The following is a 20,967-nucleotide window of genomic DNA, read 5'->3' on the forward strand; positions in this document are numbered from 1 at the left end:
AGCGCCTGCTCGCTGCCCCTCACGCGGAGGGAGGGGGGGGGCGGCGCAGAGCAGTCTAATCGCCAGGCAGAGAGAGAAAGACAGACGACGGCCGGCAGGAGCAGCAGGAGGAGGGGGAGGCGGCAGCAGAGTGGCGACGGCAACGACGCTGCTGCTTCGGCTTCAACCGCCTGCGGAGGGATCAGCCACAGCGGGGAGGCGACTCCCGTGAGGGAGGTGAGTTCGCGAGTGAACGCTGCTGTGTCTGCCCTTCGGGGGATGATGGAGGAGTCGGCGCTGTGTTGGCGGAGGCGGCTCTATTGTGTCCGGGGCCTTCTTCGCTCGCCCCCCCCCCCCCGCGCCAAATGCCCGCCTCTCCGCGGCCGCTTCGCTTCTTCCGGGCAGCGGCAGACCCGAACAAAGGCCGCGTGTCGTCGCCGCCGCCCGCGCGCCCCGACTCAGTGCACGAGCTGGCCTTTTGGGGGGGGGAGGTTCGCGCGCCAGCCCTCCCTCTGGGTCACCTATTGGCTCCGGCCTCGCGTCTCCCTCACCCCTCGTATAGTCACTTGTTTGGGGAGCCATTAGCTCCCTGCCTCCAGCCCCCGAGGTGCGTGGGGTATCCTCCTCCTCCTCTTTTAATGGTGTTGTGGGGAGGGGTGTTTCTCTGCCTGACCATCCTTGCTGTCAAGTGCGCATTTATTTCCTAGAGATGTTTTTCTTTCTCTCTCATAGTCTCAGTCGCTGCTGCTGTGCTGTTGCTTTTCCTGGAGGAGGGGGGAAACGTAAAACAAAAAACAAAACCCGACTCCCTCCTCCAGGCAGAATTTGGGGAAAGAGGCTGTCGTTCTTGATACCCGTGATATAATAATAATAATGTGCGATGACAACTTCTTGTTGGGCCGATTGTTGTTTACCGCGGAAAGCTCTCTCACAGGATTTTAAATGCTGGTTGGTGAAAAGAGATACTGTTCCACTTTTGCTTTTCCTCTCAAATGAACAGTGGGTGGTGTATGGGGGGGGGCTGCCCTGGCTCTCCCGTTGCTGCGCCACCTTTGAGGGGAGGGGACTAGAACAAAGAGCCACATGATACCATCGTTTGATACAATTGACAGCAGCTGATATTCAGGAACTGTCATTGTGAGGGGTAACCTAAGCTGTATAAATATGATATTGTTATAAACTGAGAGAACGGCTGTAGTTGAAAAGCAGTACAATACACTAACGCTTTTAAATGACCGTGTTATTTGTATGCTTTTAATTTTACTTTTTTCAAAATGTTTTTAGTTAAGAGAAAATGAGATGCTTGGCTAAACTTAAGTATTAGGCCATGGGGCCTATTGGTAATTGTTTCTAATTTGAAAGGACAGCAATTGGAAAACTTTACATTTAAGTACTGTAGTAGCTGCTGCACAGGGTATTAAAATCTAACCTTGTTTACACATTTTTGTCACAACCACATTTTTTTTGGTCTTGAGATCAAAATAAAGCTAGCTCAATTTGAAATAGTTCAAAATATGTAATTTTCAGGTAACATAGCCACAGCTTTTGGAACAAGAGTAAAATGATACAGTTTGCTGGAAAATTACTTAGGCCATAGCTTTTTTAATGTTGATGGATGTAATTGAAGGTGTACTCATTGACAATGTGAGTGTGTAAAGGTGCTTCATAAGTCCTAGAAGTATTAAACACTAAATGAAGAGAGGACTATCGTGGCCTGGAAACCATTGAATGTGGTTCATTGTAGCCCATAAGAGATGGCTGAAAACATCAGAGGTGCCCTGATCCAGGTAACTGTAGATACAGCATGCTGCTTCATGTCCGTTGCTGCCCTTTGTACTGCACTCAACACAGCTCAGTTGAATACAGTAATGCATGTTAGCCCACAGGTGCAGGCCCATAACTATATTTGTATCATTTCACCCATCATCTTTTGCACCTCACAACAGTAGACATGCAAGTGGAAGCTTAATTACACTAGCTTTGGATTGAGAATATTGGTTTGATAGTTCATTTCCTGATCCTAAATTTATATTGTTAACATGAAAACATGGCCTCAGGGGTTTTCCTTATTGGGTAAAGTTCAGGTTAGGGGTATCTAGCTTTTTCTTTCATCCTTTTTCAATGACTTTACAAGACTCCTGATAATATTTTCAGTGCTTTGTCTTTACTTAAAGTTAAATTGCAATGAGATAACATGGATAGAAAGCACCTAGAAGTACTTTACTTCCATGGTTCACAACTCTGAAATATGACAACTAAGTGCTTTTAATGCTGCTCTTTATAGCAGTCAGTTTGAGTCTTGCTGTTTCCTCTGTGTATAAATGGGAGGTGAAAATAAGTTCCTGGTCTACTTTGTAACAAACACAGGAGATTGCTTCTGTGCTGAATCTGGAATACTATTGGGAATAGATAGTAAGGAGATCTTATATTTGAACAGCAGCAAATTGGGTAATCTAGGCCAGAATAATTATATGCAGTGTGCCTATTAGAATGGTTTAATGCGCTTTATACATAGTTGTGGTTTTTTTATACCAGAAGTAAGATTGGCTTCTGTGTTTTTGCTGTGTTCATATTTGATCTAGATGACAAAGTCCAAATGAAGAACAACACAACAACAGACACATAGGTTAAAATCTGCTGGCCACTGAGAATACATGATCAGAACCAAAAATCATTTAAGAACTTCTGTAAGCAGCAGAATAAAGTGAATTGAAATGGAACCAGTATTTTCCCACTGGAACACATCACAGTAGGATATATACTGTATCTGAGTTTAGAATTGAACATTCTGGGTCTGTAATCAGTTTCTGCTGAAATGAGAGGGCAAATTGCTTTTGCGCCTACTAAGTAATAAATTGATTTGACTGTGATTGTTGAAATTTATTTTTGTTTTAGAGAAATGCCATAGCATGTTTTTCCTGATGCCTCTTGGTCCTCAAGGCCTTTCAGTTGTACGTGTTCCATCAAATTAGTCTTTTTTAAAAAATAGGGCACATTATTTTTAAGCTTTTTAGAAATTTGAGATGAGATACCCAATGAGATTCAGTTTTAGAACTGTGGCTGCATATGGAAAATCAAGTTGGTATCAAGGAATATCAACTTAAAATATAAGCAAATAAATTTATTGTGTATAAAAAGATGCACACACATTTCCTTACGAAAGATAGTTTAAAAAATATTTTACCTACAACCCTAGGATGCTACATATCCAAAGAAAACAGTCATTTATCAAATGCAGATGTGCAAACAACTCCTGGTATATTATGCATTCTTTTCTGAGAAAAGTGATAGCATGTTTTTATTAATGCCTATTGGTCTGTAAGTGCTTTGTCTGGAACATAGGGTAGATGAGAGCATCCTATATGAGTATATAGTGCCTCATATTGGGGAACTTAATGGCAGTGATATTAGACAGTAGTAATTTCAAAACAAAGAGACTCTAATCTCATGGATTTCACTGGGTCCACTAGCTATATGCCAGTGCCCTGATCTAGAGAATTTGGCAAATATCAGAGTGAGCACCTGAGTGCAGGTACTATTAGCACTGTATTGATTTCAATGGGACGTTAATCCTCTCCCTGTAATAAACTTTTGTAGGAAAGTAATTACAGGTGCCAGTTTTCACTTGTATGACATAGAAGACATAGTTTGGAAGGAAAACTAATGAATAGACAAAATGTCCAGCCATAAGCTATTTTCTAGAAGTGCTTCTGGCCATCATTGTGCAGTACGTCTTATGAACCATGGCACATATATTTGCAAAAAGTTTGTCAAGCTGTAAGATTGGGGGTGTTTTGAGAATAGCTGATGTAATATATTACTGTATTACTATTACTATTATTATTGCCAAAGTTCATGGACTTCAAAATAAGTTTCATGACACCACAAATCATACACATGTCCAGAATAGTGTCCTTTTTGACATGGTAGTGAATTGTGTCTTTTCCAACAATTTGGGTGCAAGACACTATCAAGGGAATCACTCTATCATATAACAGACAAAATATGTAAACAGGAGCTGGAGTTGTGCACCCCACAATAAGGAGACTGTTTCCTACAATATGACATAAAATGAACTTTGATAGTCTCGTTGAGAATTGTTTCCACGAGATGTAGATATATAAGTTATAGTGGCCCAAAGCTGATCTTTGTTCTCTCTATATATTTCAGCAATTATTGGCATTACGTATTATATAATAAGCACAAGGAACTTAAAAAAACTTTGATTCACCTCAAATGGAACAGGAGAGTGTCTTTTACAAGATGACTGAAAAGATGTCAAAATATATCGACTATAGAATATAGTCAAAATATGTAGAAGAGAACAAGGAACTGGGTGTGTACCCCATAATATATTTGTCCTACCATTAATCATATACAAACATACTCAATATATATTTCCTTTATGAGGTGGCATAGATTCTAGTAGGCTTCATATTGGGCACAATATGTTTTCTAGTGTATGGGTTCACACCAATAACTACAAAAGGGGTATGAACTAACTCCTGATGGTTTTAGTGTATTTTTTGGGTGGTCCAAGGATTGTTGTGGGAGTACTTACTCCACCCCACCCCTGTTCCTTGCTCATTTATAGGTACAATCTCCAGGACATTTGAGTGTATCATTTGAGGTGGCACAAAGTTTTTTGTAGGGTAACCCCCCCCCCCCCGTTCCTCCTTTTTTCATATTTTGGCTATTATTGACTTTTGATGTGTCTTGTATCCAGAGTTTTAGTCCAGATACAGTTCACTGCTATGTTATAGAGGTCAGTGTTCTCAAGCTGTTTGATTTCTAGTGGCCCACAGACCTTGCTTATTTTCTATGTATTTTGGCTATTATTGGCATGGGGTGTGTCCAAATGAAGAATTGGCCTGGAGTCAATATAGTGCTATCTCATTAAGGTAACCTCACCTGGAGGTGTGGATATATGATTTGTGGTGACCTAAAGTTTATTTTGAGGTGCATGCCCTCAGTTTCTTGTTCTCATCTACATACAGTATTTTGGCAATTAATGCCATTATGTCATTATAATTTAATTTAATATAATAGGCTATTTTAGAACTCCTCCACCACAAGCATATTCAATATACATCTCATTGAAAGCAATTTAATGTGGAATATTAAAGTCACATAAAGATGTGTGTTTTGAAATGTGTCTGAATTATGCACATACAAGCATCTTCCTCATACTTGTCTCCTCCAGATTGTGAAAGTGGCTGTGTTTTCGTGGATATGGTATTTTATACTTGATAGATGTGGCAGGACCATCTTACTACATTGTGATTCGACATGGCTGTGGCCAAATAGTAGAAGTACAGTGGCACCTCGACATACGAATGACTCGACATACAAAATTTTCGAGTTACGAAGGGAAAAAATAGGGGCGGGCTTACGAATGTATTCGACTTACGATCGAATGTGTGCCAGCCTCGCTTGGGATCGGGCCCCGCCGGCTCCGCTGCCACCGCTGCTGCGAAGCCGGCCTCCTGCCGGCCTCGCGCGGGATCAGGCCCTCGCCGGCTCCGCTACCGATCTTTGTCTGACAGGCGGGGGTGGGGGGAAAGCGGAGGAAGGAAGGATCCTCTGCTTCCCCCCCACCCCCGCCTGTCACACAGCACAGAGCCAGAAATCGGCGGGCGCTGCTTGCCGGGCTTGTCAAGCCCGCCAATCTTCGTGTGACAGGCGGGGGTGGGGTGGGGAAAGGGGAGGATCCTTCCTTCCTCCACTTTCCCCCCCACCCCTGCCTGTCACACAGCACAGAGCCGAAGATCGGCGGGCGCTGCTTGCTGGGCTTGTCGGGCCCATCGCTGCCGCAACCACTGGCTTCCCGCCAGCCTCCCCAGCTGCCAATCCGGCCATAGGGCCGGATTGGGCCCATCGCTGCCTCCCGCCAGCCTTTAAAGTGCCTTTTTTTAAAGGCCCCGAAACGAATTAATCCATTCCCAATGCATTCCTATGAGAAACATCGTTTCAACTTACGAATGTTTCTACTTACGAATGTGCATTCGGAACGGATTAAATTCGTAAGTAGAGGTTCCACTGTATACGATTGTGCCAAACCTAACTATGTTGATGGTTCTTAGATGTGATGGTGTCTTGACTCTCTATCCTCCATACTGTTTCCAGTGTAATGCCATGACTTTAGATCTAAGAGAATTACTTTGGTTGAAGTTCATCTGCCAACACATTTTTTTTCCTGTGAAATTTCAAATGAGCTACACAGTCATATTTAGTTTTTCTGTGTCAACTGGGGAAGGGAAACTTTTGGGTTCTAGGAAGAACTTTTGTTCTGTACAGCAGGTCACTTGACAATAAGGAATTACATTCCCAAGGTTACTAGCCAAGATGCTTTTGTTGCATTTATACATCACCATTCTAGTTTTCAGCCTTCTTATTTCTCTCTTCCTGACCTGTTTCATTGCTCATTTGTGCCCCTTTCATGCCTTAATAGATGAATAGCTTACCTTTTCTGGGTGTCACCAAATGATCTAGGAACTGCAGAGAGGTAACTCACAACTTATGTGCATTTAACTTGTGCACATTCAACTTTACGCACTTGGCAAAAAAATTAAAAGGGGGCAAGCATCTGGGGATGAAGACTTTGGGAATCCCACTCGCCATTGAACCCAATGTGTTTCATTTTACGCACTGTCCCTAGAATGTACGGTAACCCCAACGTAAGTTGAGTCTCACCTGTATCTAATACACCTCTTCCTCTGTGTCCTACACTTTCTTGGTGGTTAATATCTATTTGTCAACCCCTCTATCCTGACAATCTCTAAGACTGAGAATGTTCAGAGGTGCAATAAGACTTTCCTTATTTAGCCAGTGTTTAGTGAGTGGAAGTAAATAAGCAGTAGTCCACAAAATAAAGCACACAATTCCTTTATATAAAGATAGATGAACATGTAATTGAAGTATTTTAATCTTGCTAGGAGAGTTTGTAAGTACTGGATCTTCAGTGCATCATAGGTTAAACGCAGTGATTGTGTGAAAACATTTTCTAAGCTTGCCTTTAAAACATTTATAGCCTTTAAAAATATCATTACTTCAATCTTATAATTATACTGTGATCCGTTTCCTAAAGATAATTACATGCTTATTTCAATAAAAAGCGCACTTTCTTAACTCTATGATAAATCTTTAATTTTTTATCTCCTCTTTTAATTATTCATCCATCTTCCTTCCCTTCTGTCCAGTGGAGGCTGGTTTATCCTTGCAGGTGGAAAACATTTTGACTTTCAAGTAGCATGCACTTATGATTCAAAGGTTGTTGCACTGTAACATTTTTCAGAACAAATTTGTTCTGTCTGATAGGCAACTTATGAGGTTGTGGATGGTTAATGGTATTAACCTTGATGTACAACATAAGGCCAAGTGGACTGGTTTTATCTCTCTTGGGGGAATTCCAAATACCTTTTGTTTGCAACCTTTTCCTGTGCTTTTTTGGGAAACAAGGCCTGCACATATGTATCAAAATTCGAGATGGGAGAATGACTACATCACTATATGTACCTTGTTTCTTCCTGAATTTAGAGGCATGTTACAGAGTTTGTGTCAGTTTTTTCTAGCCTCATACAGGCACCAGTTACATTGCAGAGCACCTGAGGCACATTTACCATGTGGATTTCTGGGAGAATGGAAAGCTAGTATGCTTCTGAAGCAGAACACTGGAAGAAGGGGATAGGGATCAGGGATGAGAAAGAAATGGAGCAAGCAAAACAAGTCAGTGAATAAAGGCAGAACTGAGATCTGGTTGAGAAAAATAGGGCCTTCAGCAAGACTGTTACATTAGAGCTGGAAGTGCAGGAACATGCAGTGTTGCAGATAACAGTTGTGGGGTACAGAAAAAGGGGTAGGATACTGGGGACGAGAGAGTGCACTATGAGGAGTTCAGACAGAGCTGTGTGGATGCAGAGAGGAGAGCCCACTGTGAGGTGCAGAGAGAAACGGGAAGTTGTATGATAGATTAATTTTTAACTTAAAATATTTTTTTTACAGTTAACATAGCTCTCTGAGTTAACTGGCTCTCAAGAGTTAGTGGGAATCTAAAAGTGGCACTCCAAGTGAATTGTGTGTCTCTGCCCTAAATAATGTTTTTAAAAGAAAAATCACATGACACCTGTCTGCCTGGTTATAGCCTTTTTTAAAAAAGGAAAAAGGTTGTGAAACAAGTACATGCAGCACACAAGGGACTTCAGTGCAGAGGTTATTACTCAAAAGTTTTAATTGGAAGTTCAGCCAAAATCTTCCCAAAGCTCTTTTCAATTATGTACATTACTGTTAACCTCTCTGCAGGACTTGTCGATTTCTTGACTTTATTTAGCTGTATTCATATGAGATGAATTTAATGTATGCAGTAAAATTTCACTTAAATAGATCTGCTTAGGCAATTTCAAGTTCTGCATCCTCAAGTTCAATAAAAAGTGCCTTTCAGTGTAACCTCTCTAGCAGAAAATGAAATGTAATGCATCTTGGTTAGATAGCTGTCTAGACATTGTGTTTTAAAGCTCAAACTGCACAGGACTGGTAAATGCTGTAAAGCAGAACCTTTCAGTTTGGGGTGAGTTTGAGGTTTTCCATGAGAGAAGTCTGAATATGATGCAGGAGAAAGGAGAGCATTGTATTAGGTTAAGTGGTAGGATTTGAATTTTGGGTGCCTTTGCCCTGGAACCTGCAAGACCTCAGAATATCCTGCCCTAATAGTCCAATAGAATATTCAAGAAATAATATGATGGCTTTTGACCAGCTCAACAGACTGGTTCCCCAGCCTTCCAGTGGACTAACATATTCTAGAGCAGCTTACTTTAATTGCCAGCATGAATTGATTGATTTTTATTTTATTTAGCAAAATTAATTGTATACTGCTTGATCGTTTCGTTTTTGTAAACCACTTAGCAGTTCTACTGGCAAACATCAAAACTGTCAAGAAAATACGAAGTTAAATCAGGTACTTTTAAAAATTCAAAATGGAAATAAGCAGTTAGGCAATAGAAATAGATTAAAACACATGTCAGCTTCTACATATCTGGATAGGTTTGTCTGAACAGAAATGTTTTAAGCCCGTTTTTGCATCCGCTGCTGGTTGCGTTCTTTCAGGATACGAATGTGGCGGACCCAGAAGTGTTTACTTCCGGGTTCCACTGCGCGCACATGTGCAGAAGCGTTCTGTGCGCTTTGCGCATGCACATAAGTGTTCTTTGCACATGCGCAGAAGTGTTCTTCACACATGCACAGAAGCGCTCTATCGCACTTTCGTGCATGTGTGAAAGCGCCGTTCGGGGTGCGAACGGATCAGGTCCGCAGCCCAAGGTACCACTGTACTGAAAAGAGTAAAGTGAAGCCTCCTGCCTGATGTTAATAGGCAGGGAGTTTCAAAGTGCAGGTGCTGCACTTTAGGTTTACCTAAAGACTGATTTCTTACAAGTGTAGAATGAATGTTTTGTGATGCTAGTCCCGCAGATCAAAGTAGTCAACGTTGATTGCTCAAGTAAACTAGTCGCAATCTATTAAGGATTTTATATGCTAATATAAAACCTTGAAACTTGCCTGGTAACAAACAGAGAAGTAGTGCAGATCTCTGAGCAGGGTGTTATATGTTATATGTTGACAATTTCTCTCTTCTGCCAGCAACTATACTGCATCATTCAGCACTAACTGCTGTTTCCAGTTCAAGCTCAAGGGAAGCCCCACATTGAGTGCATTGCAGTAATCCAGTTTTGAAGTTACTAATGCTTGAACTAGGGACCCAGGTAGTGCTGTGGGTTAAACCACAGAGTCTAGGGCTTGCTGATCAGAAGGTCGGCGGTTCAAATCCCTGAAACGGGGTGAGCTCCCGTTGCTTGGTCCCAGCTCCTGCCCACCTAGCAGTTCGAAAGCACATCAAAGTGCAAGTAGATAAATAGGGACCGCTCTGGCGGGAAGGTAAACGGCGTTTCCGTGCGCTGTTCTGGTTCACCAGAAGCGGCTTTGTCATGCTGGCCACATGACCTGGAAGCTGTCTGCGGAGCGAGATGAGTGCTGCAACCCCAGAGTCGGACATGACTGGACCTGATGGTCAGGGGCCCCTTTACCTTTACCTTAATGCTTGAACTACTATGGAAATGCTCTCCCTGGCTGTAGGTATTGTACAGGCTGCAGTTGGTAAAGGGCACTTCTAGCCACTGAAGCTGCCCAGATCTATCTTTGTTACTGGAGGCCCAGACTGCCCACCTGTTCCTTTAGGGGGAGTACAACCTGTCCAGAGCTGACAATTGATCAGGTTCTCAAACACGAGAACCACTCACCTACATAGTCTCTTTGATCTCAAAACTGTTTGCTACTTTGATCTTAAAATGACTTAAGAGAACATATTCATGAAATAAATTACATGCTTCAGATGTAATAACTGAGTCACTGAGTTCACTGTGGAAGAACCTCCTGCTGGAAGGTTATTGGCTTAACTGAAACTTTTGCCATTGCCTCCTCTGCTCCCAGAACCAATTCCATTCACATCCGTTCTGTCTCATTAAGCAGCAGGAGAGGCAAGAAGACGTTGTACGTAACCCCATCCATTGAACTGACTGGGATCAGCTGCCATTTGACTCCTTCTCTCCCAGAACTGTTCACCGATTCTGACATCCTTGTCTGTGGCACAGTGGGTCAGTGTGGCTAGCTGCTAAACACAAGGTTGGCAGTTACAGGCCACTCAGAGATGGCTGTGGGTAGGACTGCAAGGGGTTGGACTAGATGACCCTCGGGGCACCCTCCAGCTCTACAATAAAATAGCTGATTACTAAACTTGCTTATTTTCATCCCCATTTCTTTTTGTACTTGTTGTATTGTAAGCCACTATTATTATTGTGTGTTATCATGGCTAGTTGGGCAGAAAGCTGATATTTATACAGTTAATATTTATGGTTCATAAGTATATTTATATTATATTTATAGTTCATAAATATAAATAATTGGATACTCTAAGTCTGATAGCTCTTTATTTTCTCCTTAACTTGCAGTGGGACGCTGGCATTGCCCATGTCCAGAAAGCAGCATGCAAGAAGAATAAATTTTTAACTGGGAAACAAGGCACTCAGCTCTGATTAGATACATTTAAAGATGATTTAATTTTGCAATATGTTCCAAGAAGAGTGATAAGAAGAAAAAGAAGAAGGTAAGGTCAATGTGGTGTAGATCTTGTATGTTTCCAAGTGTGGAGTTGACAGTTCAAATGTGACTTGTACTTGATACGGTAAACTACAAGTGCAGAGTAAAAATTCATCCCCTCTCAAACATCAAGCTAGAGAGAGGTTAAAACTAGCTGTTTTGTCAGTAGGTGGCTGAGGAACTCTGAGAACCTTAGCTGCCCACCGCCAAAACAAGCTCCATTCTTTTGTTCTGTCTTCAAGTGGGAAGGGTGAGCTGGCTTTTGAAAATGAGCAGCTGGGGTATTTGGAGTAAGTGGGCAGGCCAGCACTGTAGAAGCCCCTTCTGCCTTACTACAGCTGTAAGCTAGAGAGGGAAAGGGATTGTCCCTGGTCATCTGTGAAGATGCTGTGTGAGGTTGGGGACTAAAGCTGCAATCCTTAAAAGTTCTTACTTGGCACTGAGCACTACTGAATGCAGGGATTTACTTATGAGTAAATTCATAAGAAGGTGGCAAAGGGGAGTAGGTGATGAATGTTTAACTGTGTTTCTGGTGCATTTTTTTATTTTACTTATTTTGGTTTTCTATACTCTACTCCCAATATTTTAAAATGTGAGCCATCTTATAAATCTTTTAAAATAAATAAATGTTTCTGGCAATCTCATGTTTTTGTTTAATTACAGGGGCCAGCCTAAACTTGTTGAACTCTGTTCACTTGTCTAAACAAATGCTTTTGTACTGTTAATGGGTATTATGAGGCTCTCAATGCATGCTGTCACTTTTAATTGTGGAATTACTCAGGTGTACCAAGTTCTTTGTATGCTTAGTTTCCAAACCTGCTGGGACACCCAAGTAAGTGGATTGGACTAGATGCAGCCTTAGTCTATGTGTTGCACAAACCTTCACACAAAATCTCACCTTGAAATTTGTAAAATCCAGACTACATAAACCAGAATTTTTCAACCTTTTTGAGTCCACGGCTCCCTTGACCAACTGCATTCTTTCTGTGGTACCCCTTTGGGGCTCAGGATCCCAGCCTCTCACCCTTTTTCAAACACCCTCGCTTGTGGAGTGTTCCCTCAGCCTCCTCTCCTCCCTCCTCTCCCTGGGAGTCCTCTGGGCAGCCGCTGCTACCACCCTTAGTCTCTGAGCTGCCCCCCTTCCCTAAAGGGAGGTGCCTCCTCACACTGCCCCACAGGGGTCTGGGAAGAGGTTGCCCCCAGCCTTAGTGGCCCCCGGTGATCTCAAGTATCTATTTTAAACTTCATTAGAGGTGAGAGAGCTGAATGTTTCATGCAGATAATGAGGGACCAGGTAGGGCTTAGCAGTAGTCACCAGCACAATGTTGCAGAAGTTCCACAATGTTACTTAACTAAGCACTAGCAGTGGTGATCAGAGGCAAAGTAGTTCTGGAGGACAGCTATTTTGGTGTTGAAGCATTAATATGCAATCACGTTTCATCCTTTAGTATGGTACTGTAAACTATTATATTTGCATCCTGTCATTCATATTTATTAGGGTGCTCATTTACTTCATTCTTGTAGAGTGAGCTTCATGAGCAGGCAACAGCTTGAACCCAGATCTTCCAGCCCATATTTTCTGCAGCACACTGATTGTCATTGCAGATTGATATTTTGTTTTGTCATATGAAGGACTTCATATGCTTTCCTGTTCATTTACATTTTTGTAACTTTACACTATTCAGTTGTTATAAACGGTTTAGGATAAAGTCCTGTAATTAAGCAAAGTAGGCTAACAGTAGGTCCTGCCAAATTATGATACTTTTGTTGTTCTCTAGGATGGCCGGTTGCGGTGAGATCGATCACTCAATCAACATGCTTCCCACGAACAAGAAGACAAATGAATCATGTTCCGGTGCAGCCCCATCTCTCATGGTCCCTGAGTGTGCTATCTGTCTGCAAACATGTGTCCACCCTGTGAGTCTGCCTTGTAAACATGTCTTCTGTTATCTGTGTGTGAAAGGAGCTTCCTGGCTGGGAAAGAGATGTGCACTCTGTCGTCAGGAGATCCCGGAGGACTTTCTTGATAAGCCAACCTTACTGTCACCTGAGGAACTGAAGGCAGCCAGTAGAGGCAATGGGGAATATGCCTGGTACTATGAAGGCAGAAATGGATGGTGGCAGTATGATGAACGTACCAGTAGGGAGCTGGAAGATGCCTTTTCCAAAGGTAAAAAGAGCACTGAAATGTTAATTGCTGGGTTCTTGTATGTGGCAGATCTTGAGAACATGGTTCAGTATAGGCGAAATGAGCATGGACGTCGCAGGAAAATAAAACGGGACATAATAGATATTCCAAAGAAGGGAGTGGCTGGGCTTAGGTTGGACTGTGACTCTAATGCTATCAATCTAGCAAGAGAGAGCTCTGCTGATGGTGCAGACAGCACACCAGCTCTGGGAGCTGCTGCTGGGCAGCCTCTAGCAACTGCTTCTGTTAGACCCCTTCCTTCACTAGATGGTCAACCGACAAGCCCTGCAACGCCATCACCTGATGCAAGCACTCTAGAGAACTCTTTTGCCAACTTGCAAATAAATGGAGACAGTATGGTTGAAAGGAGCCATAGGGGTGAGGGAGAGGAAGACCATGAATCATCGTCTTCTGGTAGGGTGCCAGTTCTTGACACCTCCATTGAGGAAACAGAATCGGATGCTAGCAGCGATAGTGAGGATGTGTCTGCCCAACTTCAGTTGCCTGTATCCTCTGCTCAGCAGAGACATCTGAATGCAAGTCAGCCAGCCTTGGATAGACCAGTGGTGGGGAGTGGGGTGGGAGGCACCAGTGTAAGGTCTAGAAGGCCTGATGGACAGTGCACAGTAACTGAAGTTTAAATCTAGAGCCATGTTTTGAAAACTCAGTCTTGTATATGTACATTTTGTCTGTATTGGCATTGCATTCCAGCCTAGCAATGTATTTAAAGTGTTTCAGGGTGGGAGGAGGGGAAAGGGAAAACCAAGCCTGGTCCTTGAACTTGTAAGAAAATCTCTTAATATGTCTTGGCTAGAAGATTCAATGTTTGAAGAAAAAAAAAACTTGGGGTGTGTTAATGGTTTGACAGCTACTTAGCAATACCCAGTTTCGTAAATGTCTCACGTTTTATTTTGTAGTATATGCTCATCCCCAGTAAAACCCTGTCTCCCTTTTTGACCAGTGTATATTCACTGTACAACTTGGAAATTTCATCATTCTTCATTGCATTAAGTATCTTTACTATCTGCATGGATTGATGTATGGAAGAAAAACTAAAGCGAACTGGAAATGAACAAGAATTGGGGGTATGAACCAGATGCTTAATTTTAACATAAAGTAGGTGTGACTTCTAAAGTTCAGATGTTTTACTAAACAAAGAGCAATCATCTTCCTGAATGAAATGTAAAATAACTTCTGTTGCAGAGTTTTACTTGTAAACACTTCGTGTCTCCATCGGCTCTTCCGTCTAGTCCCTGTAGCTTGTTTGTTTTCTTGTTCCGTCTGGTTTTTGTTACAAAATTTATAATTTAATAAACTACATTTTATCAACCACCTGAGCTCTGTTTCCACATGGGTCTGCACCCATGTCATCTTGAAGTTAGTTATCAAAGGAAGAATGGACATTGCTTTTGATTAATTGTAGGACTGAGTGTGCTGAAAATCAACATGAAACACAATGTGCTGAGGATTACACAGTGCTTGAGAAAAGATTGTATAATATATGGCTCTTTAAAAACCCATTCATTTCTCCTGCCTTGCCTAATCTGCCAGGATAGGGAATCTGCAGAAATTTGTAATTGAGTGAGATAACCAAAACAACAAGCTGTGGTTTGGCTTCCTGCCTAAGTACCACCTGTGAAAATACACCTCTCACACTTTCTGTACTATTGCTAACATTGGGCAAAGACATCATTTTGTGTGGGTAGATTACTTGGTGGAAAAACCATCACATCCATAGCCCTGCAGTTGGGCGAGTGGTAGTCCAAAGCTGATATGGTGTCAGGAGATGAAGGGAACATTGGGTCCTGTGGATTCACAGCTATTGTAGAACCCTCCATTTTACCCTACACTGTTACTAAGAACACCACTTCTGGAATTTCCAGTGGGTGTCTTGGGAGGCCACTGGAAGTATGGGTGTCTTGCCCATAGCCCATTTTGTTCATCAACAGAGCTGTACCTCCACTAGCTCCTTACGTAGCCTTTGGCTTTGACCCTCTATAGCTTTGTAGCTCAAACAATATATGAAGGGGATATAGATTATATTTCATCAGGGATAAATCTATAAATTAAGTGAATTCAGAGAGCCTAGCTGTAGTTATTTTGGATTCTCTGTGCAAGCCTCTAGCAGGGATTCACAATCCTTGGCTTGCCTTGATAACAAGCCAAAATTCATGCTTCTTATGACTCACCATGCTGAGAGAGAAGTAGGGTCTTACTTCATATCACACCATTCTCTGAGCTAGGAGGTCGGTGGGCATGTGAGGGACTCTTGCTGCTTTCCAAGAATCTCCAAGGCTCATTTGTTAGCTGTTGAGCACCTGCTCTTCTCTAATCTCAGGAGAAGCACATATATTCTTTCCAGTATTGCACCCAATAGGTTAGAAATGTTTATGTGATATTTTATCAATGAACACGTCAGTTTTTCTTGATGAATTGAGTTACGAAGAAGCTGTGCTGCAGAAAGCTGGAGTCAAGAGGTGGCCGTGTTTCACCCACCACTGCAAATGTATTGCCGTAACAGACTTCCTGATTTGTCACAGCCTTGTATGCTGAGTGTATCATCAAAAAGAAGAAAGAAAAATAAAACCTGCACTCCTCTGTGCTGGATCAATTGTTATCATTACTGGCTCCGATAAGGTCTATTTCCCACCCCGCCTCCCAGGTGACATAAAAAGAATAACAGTAGGGTCATCATTAGAAAGGAAGAACTACAAATAATAGTACAGTATTACAAACAGAACAGAAGTAATGACTTGCTTGACTCAAAGTTCTTGCAGTCCTAACACAAATATGAGGAAGTTTATACTATAGAAACTACAGCTTTAAATGCATCAAGGATATTGTATACAAAACCAATTTACTGTTTCCACAAAGCAGCTAGATACTGGTTTTGGCACTTTGAATGCAATTGCAAGTTTGCAGATGCAAGTCATCTTGGAGATGCTTTCTTGTAAAGGCTGAGGCAGGTAAGGTCAATTAAGTTAACCGGGAAATCCATCCAATAGGCCTTTGTTCCATATATGCCTAGACACCGTCACTGATTTGCAGATACAGCATAAGATTGTGTGAAAATCCCTTTTAACGTGTCTGCCAACTTTATCTACACAAAGACCTAAGATGAAGGTGAGATGTTCTTGCACTTAAAACAAAGTCTTACAGCGCCTTCAAGAATAACAAATGCATAAGCTTTTGTAGATGAAATCCACTTAATCAGATACATTGTGTACTTGGGTTCATGAAAGCTTATGGCATAATAAATTTGTTGGTTGTTAAGGTGCCTCAAGATTCTTTGTTTCTTCTGCAACAAACGAACAGTAACCTTTCTGGTATAAGTTTGAGATGGTTTAATAAGCTGAAGGCAGGAGCTTTGGGGCTGTGCATGTAGTGTATGAGCTCACTGAGTACCAACTAGATGAAGTTTGAGGAAAACTGTACTGTTACTTATTTTAGTTTTGACCTGGCCAATTTTCAGTGTACATGTAGACAGGGCTAAACCTTTTTTTTATTATCAAACTTTGTCAAACTTGGACATGCTTATTTCCAAGAGCTTTACCGGAGACATCAACAACAACCAAACCCATTTGAAAAGGATTATCTTGCATCCATCTCAGGTCTTTGCAAGGATAAACTTGGCTAAAATGTTGCACTTGCCTTTCAAAATATTATGGCTGTACATAACATAATGCACATGAAAATAATGCATTCATTGAAGATGATTCGAAAGAGTAAGTTTAATTACTACTCCAAGTATGACAGCTCTTACTACAAGAGAGAGAAACATACATATACTCACTGGGATGCAAGTGTCTCCCGGCTGATTTGCAGACTTCCATATGCATACAACCTCCACGTGCAATATGCAGCAAGTTGCTGGAAGGGAAATATATATGTGGTATATATTTTACCCTACCTGGGACTAAGCTCCTAGCATTTCTTTTATTTTTCAAGAACAAATTTCCCTACTCTCCACTAGCTGTGATCAGAGTATAGTGGGGCTTATAATCAAACATCCCAGAAAGTTAATGCCCACTGAGTTAATACAATTCTTTACAGTTTCTCCCAAATCCCTATTTGGCAGCAGCTGTTTGTTTGGAAAAGAAAGATCAAAACCATTTCTTTTGTGTGTCATTTATGTTTTGTTCTCTGAGCCAAAGCCTGTAAATTGGCAGGCCCACCCCAAACAGTTCCAAAAATCTCTTTTTCAGTCATCAAGGCAGCTTCCAATTGCAGCTCTCGTCCTGCAGAAACCACTTTCTTCACAGCCTGAATTACTGCAGGAGGGCCCTTTGTGTATGGTCTGAGCCATGTGCGTGTTTCTTCCAGTGACTCAAGTTCATCAGATGAGGACAACGCGGCTTCTACCAGGCCAATACGAAGGGCGGTCTCTGGGTCCACTTTTACAGCACCACTCAGCAACTTGAGGGCAGGGCTGCTGCCAAGGATTTGTACGAGCCTGGCAGCTCCTCCCCAGCCTGGTACTAAGCCCATCTGCTTGTGGACAAATCTAATTTCGCTCTCCGGGGTCATTAACCTGTCAGTGAGAAACAAGTATTCAGTTGTTAATTTATACTGAAGCTTACCAGTCAAGCCATCTCAGTTCTCTCTGCCTCATTCCTATGCAAAGCACAATTTCGGATGGCAAGATGCAGACTGCAAGTGTTTTCTAACGTTAGGCAGGCTAATGCTACATCAAGCAAGCGATTTGCAGAGACTGAATCCAAAGTAATGCAAAGGACAACCTATGCTCATTTTCAATGACTAGTCTGAGGAAAAAAACACCAGCAACTAGACAATAATCCAAAACACTGTGGTCCATGCTGCTGGGAAAATGGCAACTCTGGGCTATATACATAGAATTGTAGAGCTGAGAGGGACCCTGAGGATCATCTAGTCCAACCCCCTGCAATGCCGGAATATGCAGCTGTCCCATACAGGGATTGAACCTGCAACCTTGGCCTTATCAGCACCATGCTCTAGCCAACTGAGCTATCAGACACATTGTTTGAAGCAGGATGGAAATTGGCCAGCACACAACCAAATTAAACATAAGGGAAGGTAGCTCAGGAGTGGAGCCCATGCTTTGAATGCAAAGGGAGCCAGGCTGAATCTCCACCTTCTACGGGTAGATCTGAGACAGGCTGAAGGCAGGCAGACTGAGTTAGGTGGAGTCGTGTCCCATTTTTTATAACAGGACAGCCTCCACGGCTTGCAGCTCTAAAAACGTGTTTAAAACGCAAATGATTAAAAAGGCTGGTCTGACTTTTGCAGGTCACTGCAGATATCATGAACTCAGCTGACCAATGGAAGACTAAAAACGAGTATCCCTCACGCTTCATGCATAAAGTGATCCCTCTGTTTCTTAGCCTGCACTTTATTTCTGTGAGCACACCATGCTCGCCGCAGTGTTTTGCCAGCTTACATTTCTCAAGAAGAGCTCATATGTGAATGCTCGGTGTGAAATTTAGGCCATATATATGTAAGAAAGGAGAACTGTGAACAGAGGAAACTTTATTTCACATTAAAGGCATCTTGTTTACTGAACCACTGCTCTGGATTTAAGAAGAAGAAATAAAAAGACCATAACCATTACACGACGACGCTTGTGTGTTCCTCTCTAATGATATGGCTTGTGATTCAAATGGTATGGTCTGGAATACTAATGATTTTTACAGTTTTCCTAGAAGAGAAGGATAAGCAACCTAGAAAATGCAAGAATTGGATCTGCCATAGCTCCAAAGCTTTATCACTGGCAAGCAGGGGGAGTGAGGAGAGGAGGGGAGTGCGATGGAGCCACATATCTCAGAATCTACTTTGGTATCACTTACACACGCAACAAAGCTGTGTGTATTCTGCCCATGTACAAATGTGCTTTGCAAATATGAAATTCAACATAAGTTTCTAATTAGGAGATGTGTAGAGATAAGCTCTCCCACATTTTCAGGCCTGTTGAAGTATCAAGAGTTACAAATCCCAGACACCTCTGGCAGTATTCTAGACTGACTGGAGGGGGGGGGACTTTACAGATGTAGAGTCTGCTTCAAGAATATCATAGGTAAAGGTAGAGGACCTCTGGATGGCTAAATCCAGTCAAAGGCGACTGGGGTTATGGCGCTCATCTCGCATTCAGGCTGAGGGAGCCGGCGTTGTCCACCGACAACTTTCCGCGTCATGCGGCCAGCCATAGCGGACCTATTTATCTACTTGCACTGATGTGCTTCAGAAGTGCTAGTTTGGCAGAAACTGGGACAGAGCATCGGGAGCTCACTCCGTCGCGCGGATTCAAACTGCCGACCTTCTAACCTAAAATGTCTATAAAGGTCTAGGCTGTGCCTCCTCCATTTATCCGGACAAGGTAAGTGTGGGCTATTCAGGATAGAAATCTGCTCAGCATTTTATTTTCTAGTCCGGTTCAAAGGCCACCTTCTCCCAGAACAGAGTGATCAGTGGAACTGACCTCCAGCTTACAAACTTCTGCTTCCCCGCTCTGCATCTCCCTTGAACTGCAACAGAGAAGGGGGGCCTGAGGACTTGGTTCACATAAAGCGTGTGCCAGCAAGTTCCTCCCTATCCTCGAATTTCTTTATTCTTCCCTTACCAGAGCACTGTGGGACAGAGCCACAAAAAAAGCCAGCCATGTAATGTAGTAATCAGACCTATGTTAATGCCCTATTCTCCACCCCCCTCCATTTCTATATCATTGCTAGTAGCACTGGGCGGAGTTTGAAAGTGATTGAAGTTAAAGCCATATCTTCAGTTAGCAGAAGCATTAAACATGAGATATCAAAATGAAGTTCCCCACCTCAGGCCAGCTTGTAATTATACAGTATTTCATGCTTGTAATTATACAGTAATATCTAAACTCTGTAGCTAAATGCAAAGCTATTTTTAAATGATCCTCCCCCCCCACCTCCCCTTAAAGGAAGTTGAAAATTTGTTTCTGCAAAGAGCTCTTCAACTTCTTTTTTCTGTGCCAAATAACCTGATCGTGGTACAAGGCCAAATTATTTTACGTCAACTGCCTAATTACATAGATTCCGACACAAGGAGCTGACATTAGCACAGGAGTTGAACACAAAAGGAAGACGGCAGGTAGAGGATGTGATCCACGGGTCATAGGTGCTTTAGTTGAGATTCCTGCATTGCAGGGGTTGGACTAGATGACCCTTGGGGTACCTTCCAATTCTACAATTCTATGAACACCCAGTACCCCTAACCTTTGGCTAAGCTAACAGGGCCTCAACTCCAAATAGCCAGCATTTTTCTGGCATGCCTGTAACATTAGCTCATCCTCCAGCAGCACATGAGCATGGTGAATGCCCAGCCACCTGGAGAGCAAAGCCAGCCTGTGACACTTCCATTTCCACCTGCCACCCCAGCTACCAGAAAAAGGAACTCCCAAGAGTTGCATGTCTATCTGGGAGGGGACAACTAGGGCTTTTCTTTTTTTCAGCCGGAACTTGCCAGAACTCAGTTCTGGCACCTCTCAGGTGGGTGCCATTGCCATTCCAAGAGAACAAGTGTTCATAGTGAGTTTTGGCATCTCTTTTTCGAGAAAAATGGCATTGGGGACAATCACCAGCTAACTCTCATGTCACCAATGAGTGGTTTTGTTATTTATTTAGTACATAAGTGTATATCCCACCTTCTCCCCGCTTGTC

General features: G+C 42.5%; 2 protein-coding genes across 6 annotated transcripts in view; one reads left to right on the forward strand and one right to left on the reverse strand.

The window, feature by feature from the left end:
- RNF146 (ring finger protein 146) lies at positions 1 to 14,641 on the forward strand. Its single transcript, XM_035108713.2, has 3 exons — positions 1 to 216; positions 10,974 to 11,128; positions 12,900 to 14,641. The coding sequence occupies exon 3, from the start codon at positions 12,901 to 12,903 to the stop codon at positions 13,948 to 13,950; it is 1,050 nt and encodes a 349-aa protein (XP_034964604.1). The 5' UTR covers positions 1 to 216; positions 10,974 to 11,128; position 12,900; the 3' UTR covers positions 13,951 to 14,641.
- Positions 14,642 to 16,091: 1,450 nt separating this feature from the next.
- ECHDC1 (ethylmalonyl-CoA decarboxylase 1) overlaps positions 16,092 to 20,967 on the reverse strand; it is a 29,841-nt gene continuing 24,965 nt past the window's right edge. For all 5 annotated transcript variants that reach the window (XM_060272666.1, XM_060272665.1, XM_035108715.2 and 2 more), the window contains exon 6: positions 16,092 to 17,840. In XM_060272666.1, the coding sequence (XP_060128649.1) occupies positions 17,435 to 17,840 (406 nt within the window). In that variant the 3' untranslated portion in view covers positions 16,092 to 17,434. The remainder of the gene's footprint in view (positions 17,841 to 20,967) is intronic.

The sequence above is a fragment of the Zootoca vivipara genome, chromosome 3 (assembly GCF_963506605.1).
Source record: "Zootoca vivipara chromosome 3, rZooViv1.1, whole genome shotgun sequence".
Classification (NCBI taxonomy): Eukaryota; Metazoa; Chordata; class Lepidosauria; order Squamata; family Lacertidae; genus Zootoca; species Zootoca vivipara.

Coding starts and splice junctions, on each gene's coding strand:
- RNF146 (XM_035108713.2), top strand. CDS start 12,901: ATGGCCGGTTGCGGTGAGATCGATCACTCAATCAACATGCTTCCCACG.